We start from the raw sequence: 23,222 nt of genomic DNA, 5'->3' as shown, positions 1-23,222 counted from the left end.
CATATATTACTATTCTGATTTTTTTTTTTTAAGCGGTGGACAGAGAGAGGGAGAGACAGTAACAGAGAGGGCAGGAGGAAAGCGCTCTGTTCGTCCTTTCCGCCACCACCACCCCGACTTGCGGAGAGGGGTCGGGCCGAGCGGCGGCGGAATCAGCCCCTTTCCCCTGGGGAGGCGACCCTGACTCGGGGAGCCGCCGGAGGCAGCCGCCGCGAAGAGGGGGCGCAGGAAAAGAGATGCATTGAAAGTTTCCGCGCAAACTTTGCCTTGAGTGCGCGAAACCGAGCGAGTGCGGCGCGGGTGCCTGCCTGCCCCGACGCGGGGACAGCGCCGCGGACGGGCGCCGCTGTGGAGATCGGACTGCCCGGCGGCGGGGGCCGGGCGGCGGCAAGGCGGCCGCGGAGCCTGCGCTCGGCCCGGCGGAGCGCCCACGGAAAGCAGCAGCGGGAACCGGCGGAAAGCCGGGCTTATGGAGGGGTGAAACCGGAGACCCCGAAGAGGAACCCCCCTTCTCCCGGAACCCTTCGCAGCGCCCGGCCGGCGGCACTCCAGGAGGCGGCGGCGGGCACGGAGGAGGCGCGGGCGAGAGCGCGGCGGGGCGGCGGCGGCGGGGCGGCGGCGAGGCGGAGCACGGCGGGCCCCGCTTCGCGGCGTGCGCCGGCAACCATGAACTTTCTGCTCACTTGGATCCACTGGGGGCTGGCGGCGCTGCTCTATCTGCAGAGCGCGGAGGTAAGCGGCGGGACGGGGGCTTTTGTGCCCCGCGTAGCGGAGGGAGAGGGAAGGCAGACGGCCGAAAATACTTGTCCCCCCGCTTTTTTGTTTTCTCTCCCCCCCTTTAACCTCCCACCTGCTCGGTGCGGTGCGGCCGCGCCGCTGGCGCCGGGTGCGGGTGGGTGTCCGCAGCGCAGACACGTGTGCGTGCGTGCGTGCGGTGCTGCGGCGGGGGGACAGCGCTGCCCGGAGCTCCGCGGGGCCCCGGGGTAGCGGCAGCGCCGTGCGGAGCGCCGCGCACATGAGCGCGCCCTGCGCGGGGCTCCCGGCGCGGGGCTCCCGTGGGGTCCCGCCGGAGCCGGGGCGCTGCGGTCGGCGGGGCGCGGGGCAGGGAGGCAGCGCGCTGCCTTCTTGCATCAGCCTCGGGTCTCCTGACATTGCAAAAGCTGTTTCGGCGATATTTGCCTTGGGTCCCAGCTCGGGTTCGTGCCGCCGAGTGGAGTTCAAAATGCCTAGCTGGAAAAACAAATAGAGATCAAAGAGTACAAAATGGATCCAGAATTTCTTCCAGACTGCAAGAAAAATTAAGCAAAATACAGATCTCCTGCGCTGAAATTACAAACCCAAGGATTTTTCTCTTCCTCTTCAGTCACTTTTACCTCATTGTCATTCTTGAGGAATTAAAAACCAATTCTTCCTCCTTTCCTCTTTTCAAAGAAAAAAGGAAAAGGCAGCTTTCTTTGCAAACCTGTTCTATAAATCTGTTTTCTAAAGAGTCAAGACGGCTGTGTTGCCAAGAGATATTAAGGGGTTTAGACAGAGTGCCCACGTGAAAGTGGCTGTTCGCAAGGCAGGCATGGATTACGTTTTAAAGGTTATAACAGGTTAGTTCTCTCCTACCATTTCTGCTCGGCACTTGGAGAGAGCACGGGCCAGATCATCTCCCACAATCGTGAAAATAAACGTCGCTTGCAAACTAATCAGTTATTCACATTGTTTGTTCAGCACCGATGCTGGAAGGCAACTCCCCAATTAGGAGCCATTTCAGCTGTAACTGAAGTCATGCAAGCACTGCACGCTTTGTTTCTAGCCTGTTATATCTCTACTTTATCCAGTGACAGCCGCACATTAGGCTGTACTCGGCTGTGCTCTATGGGAACTCTCACTTTAGTGTGGCACAGAGCAGCTCCCTGCTGCCTTTCTGCCAGATTTGGCTCGTGGGACAATTCTTTCTGCTCTCCAGGAGTTTTTCCACCGTCAGCCAGAACGGGGGTTTCTTTGCCTCCCAGCTCCTCAGTAAACTTGTACAGTAGCATCTGTTCCCCACCTATAGGTTAGACAACTCTGTATCGGTGTCCAGTGATAACACCCTTTAACCCTCCCCTTGTTCATTCTCCCCTCCCCTTCCTCTTCCCCAGAAGAGGAAACGGCGGATCAGGTAGAGTCGAGATCTGTCTGTCCTCAGGAGCTGCATAAAAGCCTCATGCTGCCTTTTCTCCTAGCCTGGAGGATGGGGCAGATAAGAAAATAGAGAGTACAACGATGGAAAAAATGGTGGGGAAGAATTATAGAAGTTTGCAGGGGAAATGTTGCAGGGACAGACACATGAGAGACAGCTAGAGGTTGAGGTACCTGGCTGATGTGGGCCATATAAGTGCTCAGGCAGATCGACAGTGAGGTCTGCCCTTCGGTCTGTCCTTATTTGTCCGTTGGTTGTCCAGGCACCACGGTGATGGGAACGTTAGAAATACCAGCAGATCTCACGTAGGCAGCTTGACGATGACTCTGGGTATGGCAGAAGGCATGACTCTTCACGTGGGACTAGGGTTTGTGCTTTGATGATAATATTTATCTGGCTGTCAGGCTGAATAAAACCTATCTAGCTAGCCAGGCACATTAGAGAGCATTTAATAGAAGCCCTGACAGAGTCTGAGTTTGGGAAGCAGGGTCCAGCATGTGTCAGGCACCTTTCCTGGAAGTGAAGAAGGAATGAAGGAATCAAGGTGCTCCTCTGGTGAAGGTGGAGGGGGATGACTCCTTACTGAGCTAGTTGTCATGGTTGTTCCTGCAGCAAGATTAGGATGGTGGGAGATTGTTTCATGGTCGGGTTTGGGTGGCACTGATGCCACAGGTGTCTGCATCCACTGGTGACAATGGCCTTTCTATGCAGGTGAGGGAGAGAAAGGCACTTTTGCAATGCCACCCTCCCAGCTGATCGATTGTGCTGAGCGGTGTGCACAGTCCTCACACACCACGGGATTAGAGAGATTGCATTGTTGTCCCTCCCAGTCCTCCCTTTCCTAGAGAACGGGGGACAGGTGGTTATTTCCCATCTTCCTTCGTCCACGGGTCTTGCTGGCAGCCTGGTGACAGGTCACTACTGATGATGGTCTGGGAGCTCTTCCCCTCCTGCCCTGAACAGCAGCAGGACCTGGATATACCAGCTGTATTGCCATAGGGAACAGGCAGTGATCAGACACTCAGGGAGGGAGAGCAAGCCTGTGACTAGACTGTTAATGATCGCACACCCACCAGGCTGCCTGTCTTTGGTGTGCCTCTGCACCACGCCACGATGGGGAGCCACCAGAACCTGCTTCCACAGCCCGTAGGCAGCTGGGATGCAGCGGGTCACCTTCCCCAGAGCCATTTCCATGCTCTGAGGACAGGCTGGAAAGAGGAGCACTCCTTTGGGAGCAGGGTAGAGGGACATCTGAGGGGCTCACTGATTCCTGAGCAACCTGAAATCCATTCTCCTGTCTGTTCTGTCAGAGGTGCCTTGGTCGTGCTGGCAGCTTGCAGGATTACTGACCTCTGTCTGCATGTACAATGGAGAAAGAGTGCAGGGAGTCCCATTCCCCCCCTCCCCTAAGTAGAAAACGCTGAGAATTTCTAGTGCCTAAGACGAAAAGTGCCTTAACTCCTGTCCCAGAGTCCCTCTCAAAGTGGATGGATTGTTTGTTCCAGTCCTAAACAGTTACAAAGCTCTTTTAATGAGGCTGCACAGATTAGGGGGAGGGGAAGGGAGAGAAAGAGTGGTGGTGGTGGTGAGGGGGGTGATGGTTAGAGAGGAATGACTTGATTAACCTTTTCTCTCCCTTCAGAGAAAAGCTTGCTTTGGACAGGGACTGGGGGAGAAGGGAGATGGGGAAGGTGCAGACACATGGTTGGTGTGAAGTGGATTTATTTGTTAGGGAAGGTTTTACCCCACAGAGGGAATGATGTGCATTTGCTGCAACCTGCAAAGATCACAGAAGGGAGCTTCCTCTGGGAGCCCCATTCCTGGGCTCATTTATCCTATTCTTAAGGCCAGACCAGGAGTTGCTTCCACACTACTGTGAAATGTTGAAAATCTATTGAAAGGAAATTGTGTTACAGAACTGTTGGGTAATGCCAAAGAGAGCATGACCTTCAGGCTCCTATCGAAGGGCACACTGGGCCTGCTTGTCCTGAGGAATGTTTTTGGTTCCCTATGTCTGATATGTAGCAGACTGTTTTGAAGTGAGGCACAACTCCCTGCCTCACCTGTTGTTCTAGTGGACGTTCTTTGAGGGCACTAGGCACAGGTGAAAGGCACTGCTGAAAGGGCAAAAATGTTTCTTGGAATTGTGAGCAGAGAGTATGTTACTGATAGTTCTGGGAAAACTTTCTAGTTCGTGCTGAGAGCTCCCCTGGGAAAGCTCAGAAGCTCTCTGCCCACTTTACACCGATCTCGTTTCCCATCTTTGGGGTCAGATCGCATCCCAGGTCCAGGTGAGCGCTGCGAGAGTGTTCTGGCTGCTGCTCCACTACAGCAGGGCAGGGCGAGGTGCTGGCTAGGCACAGGTGAGTAGCGAAAGCGTGTGGCTTCTGCTTCTCATCACTTGTGCACCCTGTGTACTTGCATGGGACGAGGCAGTGGGCTTGGCAGCTGGCTGGGCAGCCTTGCATAGGGAATGGGTAAAAATGACTCTCAAGGTGTCTCCGAGCTAATTTTGCTCAGTCTGTCATAGTCATTTTGTGTGTGAACCAGAAATCCTTCTGTGAAAAGTCTTGGGGGTGTTGTGACTTGAATAAACTGACTTGGCTTGTGATCCTCTTCCTGTGCCATAGCAGACTGAGGCTTTTTTGCCCATGATGCGGTTTTCTTTTTAGCCATGGATTGTCAGGCACTGAGTGGCTTTGGAAGGCCCCTGCAACCTCCACTGCCTCCATTTTGTTTGTGCTGTTGCAGTGACCTTCACACTTCACGAATGAAACTGTTTCTAGGAACCTGCTTTTTAAAGTGTTGTCATAGCACTGAGGTTGGGCACACAGCCCCATTCTCCCCAGAGAAGAAATAGATCCACACATGGGGCGGCTCAGGTCTGGGCAGGTGAGTTATGCCCAGGTACAGAAAGACTTTGGTAGAAATGAGAAACGAGTTCAGTCAGGGGGGACTTTAGACAAAGGGAACTATGCACAGACACAAAGGAATGTCTGGGAGAGGGGCTTCTAGCTGACTCACCACCTCCTTTTAAAAGCTGACACTTTGGGCTGCTTGGATGGTAACACTGCCCTGTGCACAGCGCTGCTTAGAAGGCCATAGGTGGCAGATTCCTGTTGTGAGCTTGGGGTGGACTTGGCCTTCTTAATTCAGTTCTGTCTTCGGCTATGAGATCAGAGGGCCTTTTTCTAAGCCTAAACGCAGTATATTGCTTACAAAGCAGTATTTTGTATGGATCACCACACTCTTTATGGGCCTCTGCTGAAAGGCAGCAAGTTCTGGGGTGGATGGCATCACACAGGTGGCAACATACCCTGGAGAAGTGAAGAAAGCTGGGCCTTTTCCATTTTGGTTCAGAACAGAACAGCAGGGGGAAGCCTGACTTGGCTGGAAAGTTACATCAGAGCTAAAGCCCTCACGATGAGCAGGAAGAGTGGAGTTCTTGTTTCACCTGGAATTAAAAAGACTTCCTTTAGTAAAGTGGTGTAATATTTCTCTATAGCGTTTTGGGGGTGGGTTACCTGTCACCATTCCTGCCTGCATCAGTGCTCTGGAAATGTCCCCAGTCCCAAAAGGCAGCAAGAGTGACTGCAGAGCTTGCGGCCTTTTCGGTTTTGGCCAAGGGAAGCTGCGGAGTGCAGAAACGGGAGCCACGCGGGGCTGGGGACGGGCACCGTTAGGTGAAGGTGGCATCGCCCTCCCTTCCATCAGAGAGGAAGGAAACCTGGGCGGCTTTGCGGCGACGGTCGGCAAAGTGATGCTGTCACAGTTAATCGCACTGACACCCGGCCAGATGCCGACACCTCCGTGGACACCACTGCTGGGTGACAGACATCTGTGACATTGAGAGGGGAGCGATGCCCTTCCGTGCCTGGCCGCCCTTCTTCCCACTCTGCCCTCCCGAGCCAGATTCACCTTTACAAGGGGGAGAAGCAGTGCCCACGTCCACCGATCGTGTGGGCAGTAGCAGCAGGTCCACCCCCGTGTTACTTCTCTCCGCCGGGCTCGGATTTGCGCCCGGTGTTTGCCAGCGGTCACTGACAGCAGCTCCCCGAGGCCGGGGTTCTCCCTTTGGGGCCTCTCTCGGGCCCGCCACACCGCCTTGCCAGCCCCGTCCCCCAGCCCGGGGCCGTCCCGCCCGTGCCCCTCTGGGCTCGGCCGAGGGACAGGGGAACAAAAGGTCCCTCTGTGCCCGGCGGGGCGGCCTGCAGGGAGCGGCTCCGCCTCAGGGCACCCCTCCCGCCGGGGCTTCCTCCGCCCCCTGCCCGCCGGGGCGACGGGACCGGGACCCCCGGGACCCCTGCCCGGGACCCCCCCGCGCCCCGGGACTGCTTCACGGTTCCGTGTTGTGACTGATTTTCTGTTGTCTTTGCAGTTGTCGAAGGCTGCGCCCGCCCTGGGGGATGGGGAGCGGAAACCCAATGAAGGTAAGCGCTGGGCGGCTTCCCGGTGGGCGGGGTGGCCGGGGGCTCGGGGAAGGAGCCCCGGAGCCACCGGCGGCCAACACCGCCACCTCCCGGGGAGCGGGACCGGGGGCTGCCGGCGGGAGGCGCCGCCGCCATCAACCCCTTCGTGGCTGCCGCAGCGCCCCCGCCCCACGCCGCGGGCCCGGCCCGGGCCGTGGGGCCGGGGGTGGCCGTGGGGCCGGGGGTGGCCGCGGGTGGCCGTGGGGCCGGGAGTAGCCGTGGGGCCGGGCTCCGGGCGGCCGCGGTGCCAGGGCGGGCAGCACGGCTGGCCCAGCCCGCCCCTGGCTTACCGCAACTCAGAGGGAAACTGCGTGCGTGCGCTAGTGCACATACGCACGCTCATTTATATATATATTTACATATATATATATATATATCTACACACACTCGGGCGCACACAAAGAGCTGACTGGCGGCGAGCAGTTTGCTGGGGATTCGCCACAGTGCTGTAGGAAGGGATTTGTCTTCTTTTGCTGCCCGCCTCTTTGCCGGCGGCGCTGGTGATGCCCGGCTAGGTGGCCAGGGCTGATCCCCAAACAAAGGCTGGAGCGGCCCCCAGACCGCAGGTCTCTGGGGAAGAGAAGGAGGAAAGGGCAAGTCCAGGATGATTTTCTGGACTCATGCCTCCCAGAACAGGTATCCCACCAGTTCAGGAGATTGCTAAGTGCTGTACAGAGCTAGGCTGGAAAAATACACACTTTCGTTCTAGTTTGGGCTAGCAGATTTTGCTGATTCAGGGAACAGCACTATGATCTGATAGGTTCTACTTAATTTGTTCCTGGTGGTCCAGTACGGACAGGACCATGGCCTGGTGAGGAAGCAAGGTGGTGCCTCTACAGCTACTGTGATTTTGTGTCTTTTTGGTTGCCCAAAGGCCAGGTTGTGGCAGTGGCCTCTGCCTCGTTGTTTCGTGCAAATAAATGTAGACCAGAAGGGCAGTCAGCCCCTGGGTTAGTCAGAGACACTTCCTGTGAGAGCCCTATCTAGTGAAGCCCTGTGCGTGTCAGGAGGTTGGCTTCTGTCTGCAGTCCTCAGTTCAGCAGTGGGATAAAAGAGCTGTGGACTTTGGAACTTTCAGGCTGAAGTGATCATCACCTGCTTTAAGACCATCCTGACCATGTTTTCCCCTTACCTGTGTAGCAGAGTAGATCACTTGTTGCATGGCAGGGTCTGGCAAACGTCTTGCAGGGTCCCCACGGGCTGTGACCTTCAGCGTTATTCCAGCCGGAGGTCAGCAGAGGGCTCCAGCAGTGTGGGCCCAGATTGGCTTTTTTCTTTTTTTTTCTTTTTCTTTTTTTTTTCTTTTTTTTTTCCTTGTTTCTTTCTTTTTTTTTTTTTTTTGTGGTAGCAGTCAGTTTCAATTTCTGTAACTTTATTGGTGTGACAGACTGCATGTGTGTTGCCAGAGGTTTGTGGCAGGCTGTGCTTGGGATAGGTGTCCATTTTGCAGGGGCAAAATTTCTGATTTGTTGGCGGGCTGCCGCCTGTTGCGCTTGACCCTTGCTCCTGCTGAAGTCAACAGAAGAAGGTTCAGTGACTCCAGAGGGATCAAGATGGAGCCTGCTGTGAGGCTTATTTTGGTAACCAGTTCTCTGCTCTTGGTAGAAAAGGGCTAGTGTCCTCATCTGTGCCATTTGTTGTGTTCAACAAATCCCTCCTGGGGAGGGAAAGAATCAAACAGAATTAACTTCTGTCACAAGAAGGCTGATGCGATTGCAGGAGAAGTTGGTCTGGCAATATAAGTGGTGAGACTTTGGTGTTACTGTCCTGGTGCTATTTCAGGTTCTGCGGTGTAGATATATCTGTGAACTAGAAGTCGGGACTCCTGGCGCTACCTGCCTGGCTCTACTTCTGTACCGTGGTTTGACCTTAGAGATCCTCTCTCTATACCTATATAGAGTTTCTCCTCTGTGAAGAGGAGACAATGATGGGCCTCTGTTACCCAAGGAAGGTCCTGTAGTTCATTCCCAAGGAAGGTCCTGTAGTTCCTTCCACTGAAGCTCTTGGGGTCTTGGGGTGTAAGATGGGTTTGTGTCTTTGGCCATTTTATGCTTTCTCTGAGATGTCAAGCTGTGACAGGTTTTTATTTGGGATGGACTTTGGTTGGAGACTGTAATTTTAGCTTCAGCCCCTATCCTTTTGTGCTCAAGAGAGGCTTCCACATATTTTGCGGCACAGGAAGTTGTAGAGGAGTCAGACAAACACTCTTTGTTTCACAGGAAAAGATTTTCTGGTATAAATAAAGGAAACCACCAGCACTTGTGGCTGCACTTTTATTTTTAAAATAACAGCGTGTTTATATTGCTGCTAAGCCATTGATGGGAAGGAGACAAAATGATCATAGACTTTCTCCTTTTCTAGTCCAGCATGTTCTCACTTGAACAAGTTTGAACTTAAACTCTGCCTTGAAGAGTTAATGTGGGTCCTGTCTGGGTTTTAACCTTGCTTCCCCCTCCATTTACAACGAAGAACCTCTGACTCAAATCTGGAGGTGTTTTGCAGGGTAGGAGTGCGAGTTAATTGTGGGATTAACTTCTAACATGGGCTGAAGCCCAAATTGCAGGAAAGGAACAGGCCTAGTGGTGTTAGTCCTTCAGTGACCTTCCCATGCTTTCCTGTGAAAGAGACCTTCCGTTCCTGACACAATGGATGAAAAGGAAGCACAGATGGAATCAGCCCCGCAAAGTGTGGAATCTGATTGCCAGTATATAGGAGTAAGTGTAGGTATGCTAGAAAAGGCAGGGCTTTGCTGTGAGGGTGACTGTACCTCATGTGCTCCAGTTTGGTTTGGGTGGTAACTGTGCAAATGAGCTACAGAGCATTGCACACTCTCCATGTGAGTGCTCTGTGTCCAGCAAAATACGGCAGTGTGCCTTTTGTGACAGAGTTTTCTGACTGGCAGCTAGGGAAATACTCCCTGGTTCCTTTTCAGAGGCTGATTCAGGCTTTGGAAAACCATCATGTGTTAAAGGTAGAAACTCCCAGCTTCTTTATGGGAAGGATTTGGTCCTGTCAAATCTCCCAGATCTCTAGTTGTCAGGGTGCAGCTGTAAAAGTAAAGCCTCTTCAAAGGAAGTTGAATGTGGTGTTCTGGGGCCAGTCTGTAATCTGGATTCTCTGGTGTAATCCAAATGTTTGGGTAGTGCAGACATTTAGGAAAGCATGGCAGACATCAGTCAGTTTCACTTCAGTTTTCTACTCTGTTTCGGTTTCTGCTTCCTTTCTGCCCCAGACTGGTATGGTGAGCAGCATTTGATCTGCACAGGTAACTGCTGCTTTCCCTCCCTCTTGCTTTCTGCCCCTCCCCTTGACGTAGGTCTGTAAGCAGTTTTATCCTGAACTGTGGCTTTACTGCCAGAGTTCTCAGATCCTGTCTTCTGGCACAGTGTGAATAATCAACAGTGCAGTTCAGTGGCTATCATTGTGCCTGCAGAATTTCCCACGTATGAAATTGTTCAACTTGTTGGAACATAGGTGGTGACTAAGGTCACTCCAAAGGGGAACAGGAAGAAGGAGGTAGTCACAGACAAGATAGGAGAACAGACAGGAGACACACGGCAGTTGGGGAGGAGGGAAGAAGAAGGGAAGGAACAAGGAACAGAAACATGCTCTCTTCTAGATGAGGAATACCAACAAGCAGTCCATGCCTGCCAGGCTACATTTCCCTTTCACAAGCCACTTTCTCTTTTAATAGCTGCTCACGCTCTCTGACACTTCAAACTCCTTGGATGGAAGCTCCGCCCCTCTTGTACCCGCTCTCAGCACTTCAGCACTATGGCACTGTCAGCCCTGCATGACCTAGAATTAACTTTCAACAATTAACTGCGGGCTGTGAGCTCCAAGCCCCGCAGCTTTTGCATTTTTGTGGCAAAGTAACCTTTATGCTAGTTTGTCACAAGTTCAGGGCACTTTAGAAACGCTTACTGGAGACCATTATTTTCCATGATGCAAGCAGTTTGCTCTTATCACTCTGAGTTATCAACCTTGGTGCTGGAGGACTCTGCATACTGTACAGGTGGATCATTATAGTGCATAACAGCATGGGGCAGGTACAATCTCTTTGTGCATACTCTTACCCTCTGCTCCATGTGAGACATCCTCTGTTGCCAGTGTGGTGCTGGAGCTAGGAGGCCTGGAGGGCTCCAGGTACTTGCTGTTTGCAGTGCTACACTAGCACCCAGGGTTTGTGCGTGTGTACTTATCTATACTATCTATACTATCTCTCATCTCTTTAAATCTCTCCAACCCTTGACCAAGCAGCAAAATGAAGCTTTGGCAAGAGACTGGGAAACATTGAGAAATGCTTGTGAAATCAGTGCAGATCGCAAGCAGTTAGTGTTTGCTCCATTCGTAGGGAAGGCATGGGATAATGGCAGATCCACCCTATTCGCCCTCCCACACTGTCTCATTGTGGTTCAGTAGCCAAATATATAGTCTGGTTAATCCTGGGGGTGCTAAGAGTTTACTCTGAATCTTTCAGTGGGTGGCTTGGTTCCTTCGTCTGGGAAAGTGGTCAGTGTGGAGACACAGAGGCTGTGACTTGTCATGGTTCTGAGGTGACCTGCTGAGGTAGATGTTCTATATGGCCAGCAGAGGTAGATGACAGGAAGGGTGAAGATATATAGCTCTGGTTCAGAGCCTCTGCTTGCTCTTAGAGGTGTCTCTATGCTGAGGTCTGTACAAAGGATGCTTCTGGCTTTAAAACCCACTGGGGCATCCATTGGCTGTTTTGAAATGGGGTAAAGGGCAAACCAGTGAAGGGCCTTAATCCAGAGCGCAGATTATCTGCTGCAGCTTCAGGTTCTTTTTGGCTGAGCTGATATTCTTAGTGGCAGCATACCAGGAGTATGGGGAATAGCAGAGAAGGGGTTTGGGGAAGAGTCACCTGTGACAGGCATCGTGGTACCAGGGAAGCAAATAGTGAGGCTCTCTTGTCCATCTTGCCTCTGCCCTTAAGCAGCTGTAGGAAGACATTGTCTTTTTCCCTTTCCACTTGATGTGTGTGTCTATAGTGCATAGATAAAGGACTCAGGCCTACAAGAATGTTAGTGAAGAGCATAGGGTAGTTGTGTTGCAACTGTCTGGCTCACTTTAAGGGGCGAAGCACTAGACATTCTTGAGCTAAGTTTGCATTAACTTATTCCCTCCATTCCTCTTTTAGTTATCAAATTCCTGGAAGTCTACGAGCGCAGCTTCTGCAGGACTATTGAGACCCTGGTGGACATTTTCCAGGAGTACCCTGATGAGGTGGAGTACATATTCAAGCCATCCTGTGTGCCTCTGATGAGATGTGCGGGTTGCTGCGGCGATGAGGGCCTAGAATGTGTCCCTGTGGATGTATACAACGTCACGATGGAGGTGAGGGTCCAGTTTGCAATCTGTCATGCTTGGTTGGAAGGATGGAAGTCAGCCATCACAGCCACCCCAAGTCCCAGCTCCCATCTAATTCAGAGGAAGGGCAACCTACCCCAGGGAACCCCTCTTCTGAGTCTGATGCTCAGTGTTCCGTCATGCAGGGTTAAAAGATGAGTTGCCTATGTCTATTTAAGGCTAAGAGGAGAGTCTACTTTTTGGCTCTTGCCCAAATAAAGTAGGTAGGAGCATGCAAAGGAGTGTTTCTGCAAAGGAGTGCTTCATGCTTAGAGAATGTAAAGGAGCATTTCTGGTGGTGTTATCTCCAAGTTTGCAAAGAAGATACTCCTTGGGTTCTTGTTCCAGCTTAACTCTACACACAGCTGTCATTCTGAAGGCAACTGAGTAGGGCAAAAGGGGAGAACCTGTCAGTACTGTCTCCTGGAGGGCATGGGAGGTCAGCCTGTACCAACAGAGGAGGGAATTTGGGTTGTTAGCTACCCTGGCCAGCAGGGGTGAATGGGGCTCTAAGAAACAAACTGCTTTTGTGTTAGCTGGAAAAGCCTTTCTGCCTCTGGGCATCTTCCTCCTTTGTTTGGAGGCTGCTGAATTAATTCCTGGGAAGAGACAGAGGTGGCCATGATAGCAAAGGCTAGGCACATGGGAAAGATGCAAACTGCTTTGGAGGATTTTGTTACTACCCTTGTCTGTCAGCCTGGATCCCAGCTAGTGTCCAAAATCATTCTGGTGTCCCTAACCCATAACCCGTAGCTCCCTTACCTACTTTGGTCCCTCAGCCTCTTGAAGAGCTACTGTAAGTATTGCTGCCGCTTTTTAATGTCAGTGAGAGATGTGCAGAGCTAAGTGATTAACCAACAGGTCCTTTTACTTGTTATTTCGGCTGGGTTTGAATTCTGTTGGAGAACCTGCCTGTGCCCTTTCATGGCTCCCCATACTGCTTTTCCACTTGCAGGCTCCAGCCTGGGCCAGAGCATACTAGCATGGTGTAGCTAGGAATGGTTTGCTTCCTACCATTCCTTGCTGAATTAGAGTTCTTGGCTGGTATGCCTGCATGCCTGTAAAGGGTCAGAGGCACTTAAGGTGATCTCTAAAGCTAGTGGTCCAGCCATGTTCTGGTTTAAGAGAATGTTACAATATTCCATAGTTTCTAATATGACTTCCCTGGATGTACTTGGAGCTGGGGTCTGGGTGATGTCCGGATTTGCAGGGCTCTTTTAAGCACAGATCTCCAGATTTATTTTGTGTGTCTAGTCTCTGAGAAAATGAGATGTCAGATGGGAAGGGAAGGGATGGTGGCTTAAGGAAGAGAAGATGGATATGGAATTTTTACTTTAGACCTTTGTGTGAGACTGAAGCATTGCTTCTGTGCAAGCAGGCTGGATGTTCACCTGTAGTCTGTCCCACATCAGCCAGGGAGGGCTCAGTGAGAACCTTGCTGTGGTGGTACTCCCTCTCCCAAGCCTGTCTTCAAGGCTGTCCACCAGTGCTGGCACTGGGCATGCACGAGCAGAGCTTTGGCACGAGTCTGGTGTTGCTGCTTGCTTGTGATCAAAGGCCTTCCCTGACTGGGAGAACAGGGCCTCAGAGCTAGATTGAACTCTGCCCTGCTCTTCCCAGGATCACCTGGGGTGCGAGTGCTTTGCTGCGCAGCAGCCTCATTTGGAGCTGTGAATATGAAGAGTGAACGGGCCGTGACCCTCTCTGTTTCTTTCATTCCAGATCATGAGAATTAAACCCCATCAGAGTCAGCACATATCACACATGAGCTTCTTACAGCACAGTAAATGTGACTGCAGGTGAGAATTGAGCAGCACTGGTTCCTCTTGCAATAAACTTACTCTGAGCCTTTCCTTTTTTTCTGCCATTGGGTTGGGAGTCTTGTTCAGAGGCTTCTGCAGTCTCCTCAGTAGGTTTGCAGTGGGAAGGCTGAGCCTGGGAAACTAAGTCCTCTGCTGTCAGGGCTCTTCCGTCTCTAGCTGTCACAGGCGGACAGTGGTAGCCTGCAACCTGGGATCTTTTGGCACTGGCTACCAGCAAGATGCAACAGGAGAGCAAAAACACTTTGAGATGGACCATTTAACCTGTGCCGTGGGCATCTTGCAGTGCTGCCTGTACATGTTCTTCCCTGGACTTGGTGGGAACTGGGGATAATAATGGAAGTATATGTTGTAAGCTCTCTTCTAATGAAGCCTTTGTTCTGTCTTTCCCCACAGACCAAAGAAAGATGTCAAAAACAAACAAGAAAAGTAAGTCACAAGCCTTTCTTCCTTTCTCTTTTGGTGGTTGGTTGGCATTTCCTCTCCCCACTGCCCCTTGCCCTTTTCTTTGGTTGGATATACTCACTTTAAGAAGGTGTTTTTGGAAATGGCATATGGTAGTGCATGGGGCGACGCTCTGAATCCATTCCAGGTGGGCACAGAAACCCAGATCTGATGGTCCTTCCTTCATACCCCAGTCCTGGACCTTGCATGACCCATGGCCATGGCAATCATTCCTAATGCTTTTTCCCGAGCACGGGAAGTCCTGTCGTGTCTGTCCTGCCGGAATGGATTCAAGGTGCAGCCCCCATTCTCCCCTTCCCTCTTCCTGGGGTGTTTCTGGTTACTGCGAATTGCTGCCTTTCTTTATTATTAATTTTTTTCTTGCTGCTTGAGTGAGTACTTGCTGGCTTCTTTCACAGCAGCTTGGGTAGGAACTCTGCTGGCTACAGGGAGAGGTGGAAGTAGAGGCCTGGTGGAGGCAGGACTGATGCCATGCAGGATGTGACACTGGTTTTACTTGGGTGGGGACCTGGGAGGGTGTAAAGGGAGGTGGATGTCCTAGCTGAGTGTGGGTGAAGGCCTTCATGAGGGGTTTTCTGAGTCTGATGGATTTGCTTTGGTGGCCTGAAGGAGATTAAGGCACAACCTTCCCTTTACTTCCTGCCCAAAGTAAAAATGTTGTGGAAAGTAGAAAAGTTAGCTCTAATCCTGCAGTAGTTGCAGGGAGCAGCATAAAATGTGAAACAACGTTGAAAAGAAAGAATGACCTCTCTGAGTGAGAGGATCAGCTGGACTGCGCATGACTGGGAAAGCAACTTTGCCATTTAGAGGTGCCGAGTCGGAGAGGAAGGAATAAATATTTGGAGATGAGGCTGAATCTTAGACAGAGGGAGCAAACAGGAGAGTGAGATAGCTTCTTTCACCCCTCTCCTGGTGGTTGTATATTTCTAGCTGCCTTCCAGCCTCTCCTTCCCCTGGAAATCTGCTCCTGACTGCATCTGACTGCGTGCAGCCAGCAGTCCTCTCTGCACAGGGCCGTGTCAGGGATGGTTGGTCTGTGTGGCTTTGTAGTTCAAAGGTGTGCAAGAGTTTGGTCTGTGTGAGCTCTGGTGAGGATGGGGTGTGGGTGTAGCAGCCAGCTCGGACTGTGTTGCATTCACTTTCCTCTTCTAACAGCACCTTGCCTGCTCTTCGCTGGTTCTGCACTCCCCAGGGAAGGAAGGGAAGGGATGGGAGAGACTGGTGTGCTTTGATTTGTACTGGATTGAAAGTCTTGTTATATTGGTACCCCTCTCCTCCCTTCAGGTTGATTTTCTTCCCCTCACCGTCTCCCTGTGACTCCTGCCTGACATGTAGGGCAGAACCGGGATTGAGCTGATGCTCTGACACTCGTTCCAGTGAGACGACTTGAACAGGGCCTAGGAGACACCTATGGTGCTTTCTCTTCTGTCCCCCCAATTCCTTTTGACAGCTCTTTCCCGAGGTGGGCTGCACCAGGGAACGAGGGAGCCTTTGCTGAACTGCCTCAAAGCTGGGACTCATTTGCCTGACAAGCCCTGGTGCTTTGCCTAGGGCCTTCTCCTTGCATGTCTCTCCCTTGTTCCTGTGCTAATCTGGCTCAAGGAGCAGTACAGGCTCCAGCCTCCCTCGCTCCCTGTGCTCTCGATGGCCTATAGGGATCCATGATTAGTGTCCAGGACTGCATGTCCTAGCCCCTGCCTGCCTCAGCTCCTGGCCAAGAGTCAGAGGCAACGGGTGAATTTTTCAGAATGGAGTCAGTGCCTTGGCTCCATCTGCTTGTCTGTCTGGCAGATCTATGTGGAAGGTGACAGGAGGGAAAGGAGAGAAGAACTGAAAACTGCTTGCTGGTTATCTCCTGGGTAAAATAACTAGGTCAGTTCTTCCTCTTCTCCCTCTTTACCCTTCAGTAATCAGGATGGAGGCTGCCAGAGGAGATGTTACAGACATCCAAGTAAGGTCTCCTGGAGTCCTCTGAGCCACAGGCAGGAGGTGAGGTGGAAGAGCAAAGCCTTCAGGTTGGATAGCCCTCTCCCACACAGCACTGCTGTGTAGATCACATCTCTTCCCTTGTCTGTGGAGTGCTCCCATCCCAAGGCAGGATTGCCACCAGCTGCCCCCTCCTAGGCCCAGTGCTGGGCAGTGCATCAGGTCAGAGTGGTGTCCTCTTCCCTGGAGAGAGCCCTTTCACTCAGGTTGCCTCTTATCGGTCATTGTGCACCTGTGCTTGTCGCCTGGAATGGTTGTCTGCACTCACTGCGGTGGCGTGATGCTTTCACAAAGCTTTCTGTTCCTTCTCCCTCACCCCCTGTCCCTTTCCCACTGCACCTCTGGAAGGGGCAGGTGCCCCTCTGAGGCTCCAGCAGATCCGCCTCTGCTCGCAGCAGCCTTACTGGAGGTGGTCTCTGCTGAGTTTCCTGGTGCTGGCTTGGCTGTGGGCAGGCTGGTTGCAGAGCTGACAGGAGCGCCGGAGCCAGTGAATGTGTGTGCGAGGTGGAGATCTGTGCTTCAGCCCTGGGATTTACCCTCCAGTCCTGCCTCATGTGCTTCTCCCCTCCCAGCAAGGCACATGGCTGTATTTTTTTTCTCTTCTTCCTTGCGTTTTCTTCCGTTTTCTCTCTATCTCTCCCTTTCTTTCCCCCTCTCTCTTTCTCTTTTTTTTTTTTTTTTTTGTTTTTCTTCCAGAAAATCAAAACGAGGAAAGGGGAAGGGTCAAAAGAGAAAGCGCAAGAAAGGCCGGTACAAACCACTCAGCTTGTACGTTTGTGTCCTCTGCTTGTAGACTCTCTTCCCTCCCTCTCCCCAAACCAATCTGCCTGCTTGCTGCTCGCTCAAATCTCACCCTCCCCTCTCAGTCACTGGTGGGCTGCAGATCCTGCAAGGGGCAGCACTGGTGGTGGCACTGCTCTGGCACTAAGGCTATCTTAGGGAAGGTGGCTTTAGCTTGCTTGGCTCTCTAATCATCAGTGGCAACCATTTTCCCAAGGCACAAGAGTGTGGTGGGTGGAAGAGTACCCTGCACCTCTTCACACCTTCCAATTGCAACTCTGTCACCTGCTTTCCCCCACTTGTCTCGTGCCCTCACTGCTATGACGACTGGTGACAGGCAGGCTGGCATCTGCCATGCATGTGTGTGTGTGTGTGTGCGTGTGCACATGTGGTGCGTGTCTGGTGGAGTCACAGGTGGAGAGGAGAGGTGGGATGGTGGGAAGCCAGAGAGGGGGTGCTGGGGAGTCAGGGGTGGGGAGGGGCTCTCTGTCGTTTTTTTTTTCTCTTTCTGCTGGATTTGGTGGCTTGTCTCTCCCTGTCTCTTTCGCTCTGCCTCTCTCATGGTGTTTCACAAAATTCTGCATTGTAAATTCACGGCCCCTCCATAGGAGACTCCTAGGTGGCAAGGTTGAGATGGGGCTTACAGAAAGGAGGGTAGTGCTGGCTGCAGGGGGAAGCATGTGATTCCGAAGCCCTGCTGCTTTGCAGGGGAGGAGAGACCCTGTGGATTTAACTCGTTTAGCCGCTGGCCTCTTTCTACTCGAATAGTCCACTTCAGAGAACTCCTTTCACTGATGTGTCAATAGCTGGCTGGGACCTCTCACCTTCCCATCCTTGCTTTTCCCTTCTTCCTCCCTCTGGCCTGAGCCGATGGATCCAATGCAGCATTTGTGAATACTGTGCAGAAGGCCTGTTTTCTTTCTCTACGCTAATGCAAGGGGTTGCTGTCCTGGGGCTGTCGGGGTGCTGCTGGAAAATCCATCAGCCCTCGACACTCCAGTGGGCAGCATGGGGGCTGCGGGAGGGGGCAAGGGGATTGCTTTGATGTTTAGGGTGTTGCATGTGTATTTTCTTTCTGCTGAAGCGCTGTAGCTTAGACATCTTTCCTTTTGCCTTTTTGCAGTCACTGTGAGCCTTGCTCAGAGAGGAGAAAGCACTTGTTTGTACAAGATCCCCAGACCTGTAAATGTTCCTGCAAATTCACAGACTCACGTTGCAAGTCGAGGCAGCTTGAGTTAAACGAGCGCACTTGCAGGTTTGTGTCCTGAAGGATGAAACACACAAAGAGAAAGAGAGAGAAAGAGAAAGGGGGGGAGCTTGCTTCCTGCTGACTTCTGGCACCAGTGCTTATTTGATTACTTCTTTTCTCTGTCCTACGTGGGCCAGAGGGCAGAGGGGCTAACTGGGGTGAGGACAGAGTTTCCCTGTGTCAGAGGGCAGCTGTGCATTTCAGGTGTGCTCTCAGAACTTGGATGGGGATGGCTCCCAGAGACAGGGCATTTGTATCTCAGGTATTCTTTATCATAGAACAGGATAATGGAGTTCATGTTGCTGAGGTAGGCAGGGGGAGGGTCTGTATCCCTCTGTACATTATCTGTATGCAACTCTGAGCATACTGTTGGACAAAGACAATCCTTAACTGACTAGGACTTGACCACTCCTGTCTTCCAAGCCCTTTTTCTGTGGCTTGTAGATGCTCTGCTCTGTGCAGAATGAGGAAAGCCACTAGGAGCCTCCCTTAAGGCTGAGCCTACATTCTCCTTTGGCTCTTTGTTCTTCTAGAAGCCAGGGAGAGCGCCCTGTCCTCTTGCGCTGTGCTTACAGTTCCCTATGTCCTGTCCAGAGTTGCAGTTTGAGGGGCTGCACTCAGGTCTGTGAATGGAATACAGCAGATTTAAGTCTGACCCTGGGTGAATGCAAAGGTGTGTATTTCAGGTGTCAGGTGGGAGACATAAAGGTACTGTTGGGTTAGTGTTAGTTCAGAGATCCATGTTGTGAATGTGTCATCTGAGTGCTGTCACATACCATCTGTGGCACAGACATGTAAAAAACTGATTCCTGGTCCTCACCTGAGCACTTTGGTGAACTTGGGGATATCTTGACTCACAGAAGCTGTGTATGCACCTCTGGTATGGGATCGTCTGCCTGTCTAGAGGGAGACACAGAAATGGGATTGCTAATGAGCCTTTGGCTGTGACTCTGAACTTGGATCCCTTTCACAGAGATCTAGGAGATTGTTCCTGTTAAGAGAGTATTGCAGTGGTAGTGGCTCAAGGGGAGAAAATAAGGAAGAGATATCCGGGGTCCTCTGTGGCTACATCTGAAAAGAGGAGACATGCATTGGCTAGGTGACTAAGGCTGATACAAATAGCAAGTGTTTCCTTTAGGTGTGAAAATGATTTGTGTCCAAACCAGAGAGGCATTAGCACTGCCAGCATGGTGGAAACTGCTCTGTATACAGAGAATTTTTCGAGGGTGCTCTAATTTCAGTGGGAAAGTAATTGATGGAGGGGCTAGAATAGAGCAACTTCTGGAGTTAAACTTCTCCTAGTGAGCAAAACTCCTAAAGTCTGGACCAGACTTAATGTTGGCTGTTTCCCGCCTGCTCCTGTTCCCAAAGTCCAGTATAACTGATAATTACCCCACAACGTTTGAAGGGTGAGAAATAGCAACAAATACAATGAAAAACCAAACTACCCCAAAGAAGTCGTGATGGCAGGACGGCTTTACTAGTTTCTCTTACTAGTCTCTCTCCATGGTGAGATAATTGGCACTAAGGGAGGTTTCCAGAACTGGTGTGTTGGCCAGAAAAAAGCGAAGGAGTTATAGGAGTGGTTAGCTTATCAGTTTCCAGATAAAAAGCTGGTTAAGCTGAAGTTCCTCATGGTCTTGTAGAATTAGAATTGGGACCTACACGGGAGGGTAAATTCTCCTTTCTTCTGCTGCTTCTTCAGGCCACTTCTGTTCTCTGGTGCTAACCCCCACTCACAGCAGCTAGTGGAATGAAAGGCATTTATTTTTCACCTTCTTGCCTGCATGTGGCCTTGTTGTATGCACTGCTTCCAACCCAAACAAGAGGCTAGGTGGAGAGCCGAGGGTGTGTGTCTTTCTGCATGCATTGCTTAGCCTTGTTTTTCTGTGTGTTTTTGTGTATTTGTGTGTGTGGTGTACAAAGGTGCAAACAAGACACTCAGCTTACCCGTGGGGAAGCCACTGATTCTGCTCCTAAATTTCCCTGTGTTCAAGTATCCCCCCTGCTAATTCTAGGTGAGCCTGGGGGCAAAGAATTCGTTGACTCATCCGTGGGGGTTGAGATTCTCAGCTGATTTGCCCCATCTGCACAGCACTTCACCCCACCAGTGACATCATGCCATGTCTTAACACCATGTGCTCTTAAACACATTAGCCACCACCCTTCCTTCCCTTCCCTGCCCTGCTTGCACCCCCATCACAAACATTAACCCCTGTTCTGTTTTTTTCCTTCCTTCTCCTCTTTGACAGATGTGAAAAACCGAGACGGTGAGCAGCGGAAAAGAAGGGGGAACAGCCCTGTTTCTGGAGCCTGATTTCTCGCCTGGACAGAATAAAACAAAACAAAACACTAATCCAAATGAACCCTAAAAATGAAGGATCGGTAGAGCACAGCACTTTCAGTACGGACGATGGACTCCGGAAGGAACATTCCCCAAGGCACCCGCCGCACAGAATTCACCTTTGGGTTTTGAACTGTTTTATTTTATTTTTCTTTTTATGCTGCTAAATAACAGAGCCAGGAAGACTTATAGGGGTGTATTTGATGGGTTTTCCCATACATACATATATATGTGTGTATACATGCATATACATATATATATATGTATATATATTTTAACCACATCTATATATACATATATGTATATTTTAACCACACACACACACACATATATATATTATATATATATATATATATATACTGATTATTTTTTTTAACATTGCTAATGTTATTGGTGTCTTCACTGGATAATACTCGACTGCTGTGGACACAAGCGGGCTACTTGGGGCATAAGAAACAAGCTAAGACTGGACTTGACTAGAAGCGCTGGGTGTAAACTTCTTAACTCTAACTGACTTGTGCGGCCTCCGCTGTTTTTCTGTAGAGTGTGCTGTACCACAAACCACCTTCTCTTTGCCTGGAACAGGGAGGAGAGGTGATGGAGAGGATGGGCAGGGAGTTCCAAAGAGCGGCATCTTAGGGTGCGATGGGTCAAAGGCCAAGGATATGGCCATCTCCGTGATCAAGGATTCCTCCTCCCCTCTCTTCCCCAAACCTTCGCCCTTACTCGTCTCATAACCTGCCTGCCTTGCTGGGACATGGGATGTCAGTGTACATTTTGCGTTGACTTTATTCGCTGTAGAACCTTTGCCGGAGAGCGCGCTGGCTTCTCTTAAGGATGGTGGGCAGCTGATGCGCACTAACTTTCCATTCAAGGAAGTATCACAGGAGTCTAGATTTCCCGCCCTTGGTGGCTGCAGAAGGACACAAGGTCTACAGTGTGCTGAAGCAAGAATGGGGACCGGTGCATAGCCACACAGTTGTTCAGCACTGTCTGCTTTCTTCATGCACAGAGCTGCCACTCAAGAGCATCCAAGATGCTTATGGAACATTTCTGGAAAGGGATATTAATCAAAAGTATATACACAGAAGTGGGGGTGTGTGTGTGTATGTATGTGAATGTATGCATTTGTGTGGATGGATGTATGGATGTGTTTTTTTCTCTTTTTTATATATATATATTTATTTTTATACATATATATATATAAAAAATAATATATATGTATGCCAAGATTGAAGGGGTGGGGAAAGAAAGTGACTTCTGCTGCCTTCAGTTTGCGTGTCCAGTGTGAATGAACCTTAAGAACGTCAAGTTTTTTTTTTTAATGACGTGCTGTAAATGTCAGGCCCCTTTTCCATGTCTTGGGCTGGGGAATCAAACGTGAAGGCAGCTGGAGTCCCTTAGCTGTGTCGTGAGGTTCTTGGCTATGTGAGTATCTGCAGTGTAGGCTGTGGTGTATGTGAAACCCACCTTACACACGCGCGCACACACACACACACCCCCCTGAAAGTGTGTCTGTACATCTATGTGGATATATATAATCTAGTTCTGTGATTAAAATTATTATTAATAATAATAATAATCAAAAAGGTACTCGGTCTGTGTCAGAATGCTGCCAAACATCATCTGCAATTGAATTTTCAACGCCTGATAATGTACAACACGGAAAGCTTCCAAAAAGACAAGACAGTCTAAAAACAGACTCACAACAAGCGACTACTAACCACTAGGATCTCCCCATCCGACTGATGGCTTTCAGAAGGAGAGAAAACACACGGGTGGGTGCTTGCATCTGCACTGTAGAATACTCATGCTGCATCGTGTGCAAGACAGAGGCTTCCGATCGGGGGAGGGAAGAGAAAGTGTTTTATATACTTATTTAATATCCCTTTTTAAATTAGAAATTAAACAGATAATTTAATTAAAGAGTAGGGATTTTTCAGTATTCTTTGTTAATATTTAATTTCAACTATTTATAAGCCGTACCTCCTTTTTTTTCTTTTTTTTTTTTTTTTTTTTTTTTTTTTTTGGTTGTGTATAAATTTAACCTCCCTGTTGTCCCATCCCATCTCTCCCCAATTGTTGGCAGAGTCAGTAGCATGTTATGGGCAGTTATTTAATTAATTTCTCTAACACCTACCCCTACACATTCCTATTGAGACAACGGTTAGATATACATCTACATACTATATATATATTTGGCTATGTGTTTGTATATATATATATGTTTATGTATATGTGTGATTCGGATTAAATAGACACTACGATTTTTTTATATATGTAAAAAGAAGAAACAGGAAAAATAGAAAATTCTACATCTTGAATCTCTCTCCTTTTTAATTTTAATATTTGTTATCATTTTATTTATTGGTGCTACTGTTTATCTGTAATAATTGCGGGGAAAAAAGATATTAACACTACATATTGTGTCTAGTGAATTTTTTCAAGATATTCCTTAGTACATATTTATTTTTAAACAAAGAAATTACAGATATATCTTAAAAAACAACGACAACGACGACAAACAAACTTTTTTTTGTATTAAAGAATTTAATTCTGACCTTGA

General features: G+C 50.2%; 1 protein-coding gene across 9 annotated transcripts; it reads left to right on the top strand.

The window, feature by feature from the left end:
• Positions 1-24: 24 nt before the first annotated feature.
• Positions 25-23,222, top strand: VEGFA (vascular endothelial growth factor A). 9 transcript variants are annotated; one of them, XM_085055134.1, is made up of 9 exons: positions 25-732; positions 6,552-6,603; positions 11,804-12,000; positions 13,735-13,811; positions 14,229-14,261; positions 14,425-14,571; positions 16,980-17,051; positions 18,187-18,318; positions 20,565-23,222. In XM_085055134.1, the coding sequence occupies exons 1-9, from the start codon at positions 667-669 to the stop codon at positions 20,584-20,586; spliced, it is 798 nt and encodes a 265-aa protein (XP_084911260.1). In that variant the 5' UTR covers positions 25-666; the 3' UTR covers positions 20,587-23,222. The 9 variants fall into 9 exon arrangements, 8 of the variants coding, with proteins under 8 accessions (XP_084911260.1, XP_084911263.1, XP_084911262.1 ...); XM_085055137.1 differs by lacking the exon at positions 14,425-14,571; XM_085055136.1 differs by lacking the exon at positions 18,187-18,318.

This window comes from Lichenostomus cassidix, chromosome 3 (assembly GCF_008360975.1).
Source record: "Lichenostomus cassidix isolate B80296 chromosome 3, HeHo_3.0, whole genome shotgun sequence".
Classification (NCBI taxonomy): domain Eukaryota; kingdom Metazoa; phylum Chordata; class Aves; order Passeriformes; family Meliphagidae; genus Lichenostomus; species Lichenostomus cassidix.
This window is presented reverse-complemented; position numbering and strand designations above follow the sequence as displayed.

Coding starts and splice junctions, on each gene's coding strand:
- VEGFA (XM_085055134.1), top strand. CDS start 667: ATGAACTTTCTGCTCACTTGGATCCACTGGGGGCTGGCGGCGCTGCTC. Junction 12,001..13,734: donor TATACAACGTCACGATGGAG/GTGAGGGTCCAG, acceptor CTTTCATTCCAG/ATCATGAGAATTAAACCCCA. Junction 14,262..14,424: donor GTCAAAAACAAACAAGAAAA/GTAAGTCACAAG, acceptor AATCCATTCCAG/GTGGGCACAGAAACCCAGAT.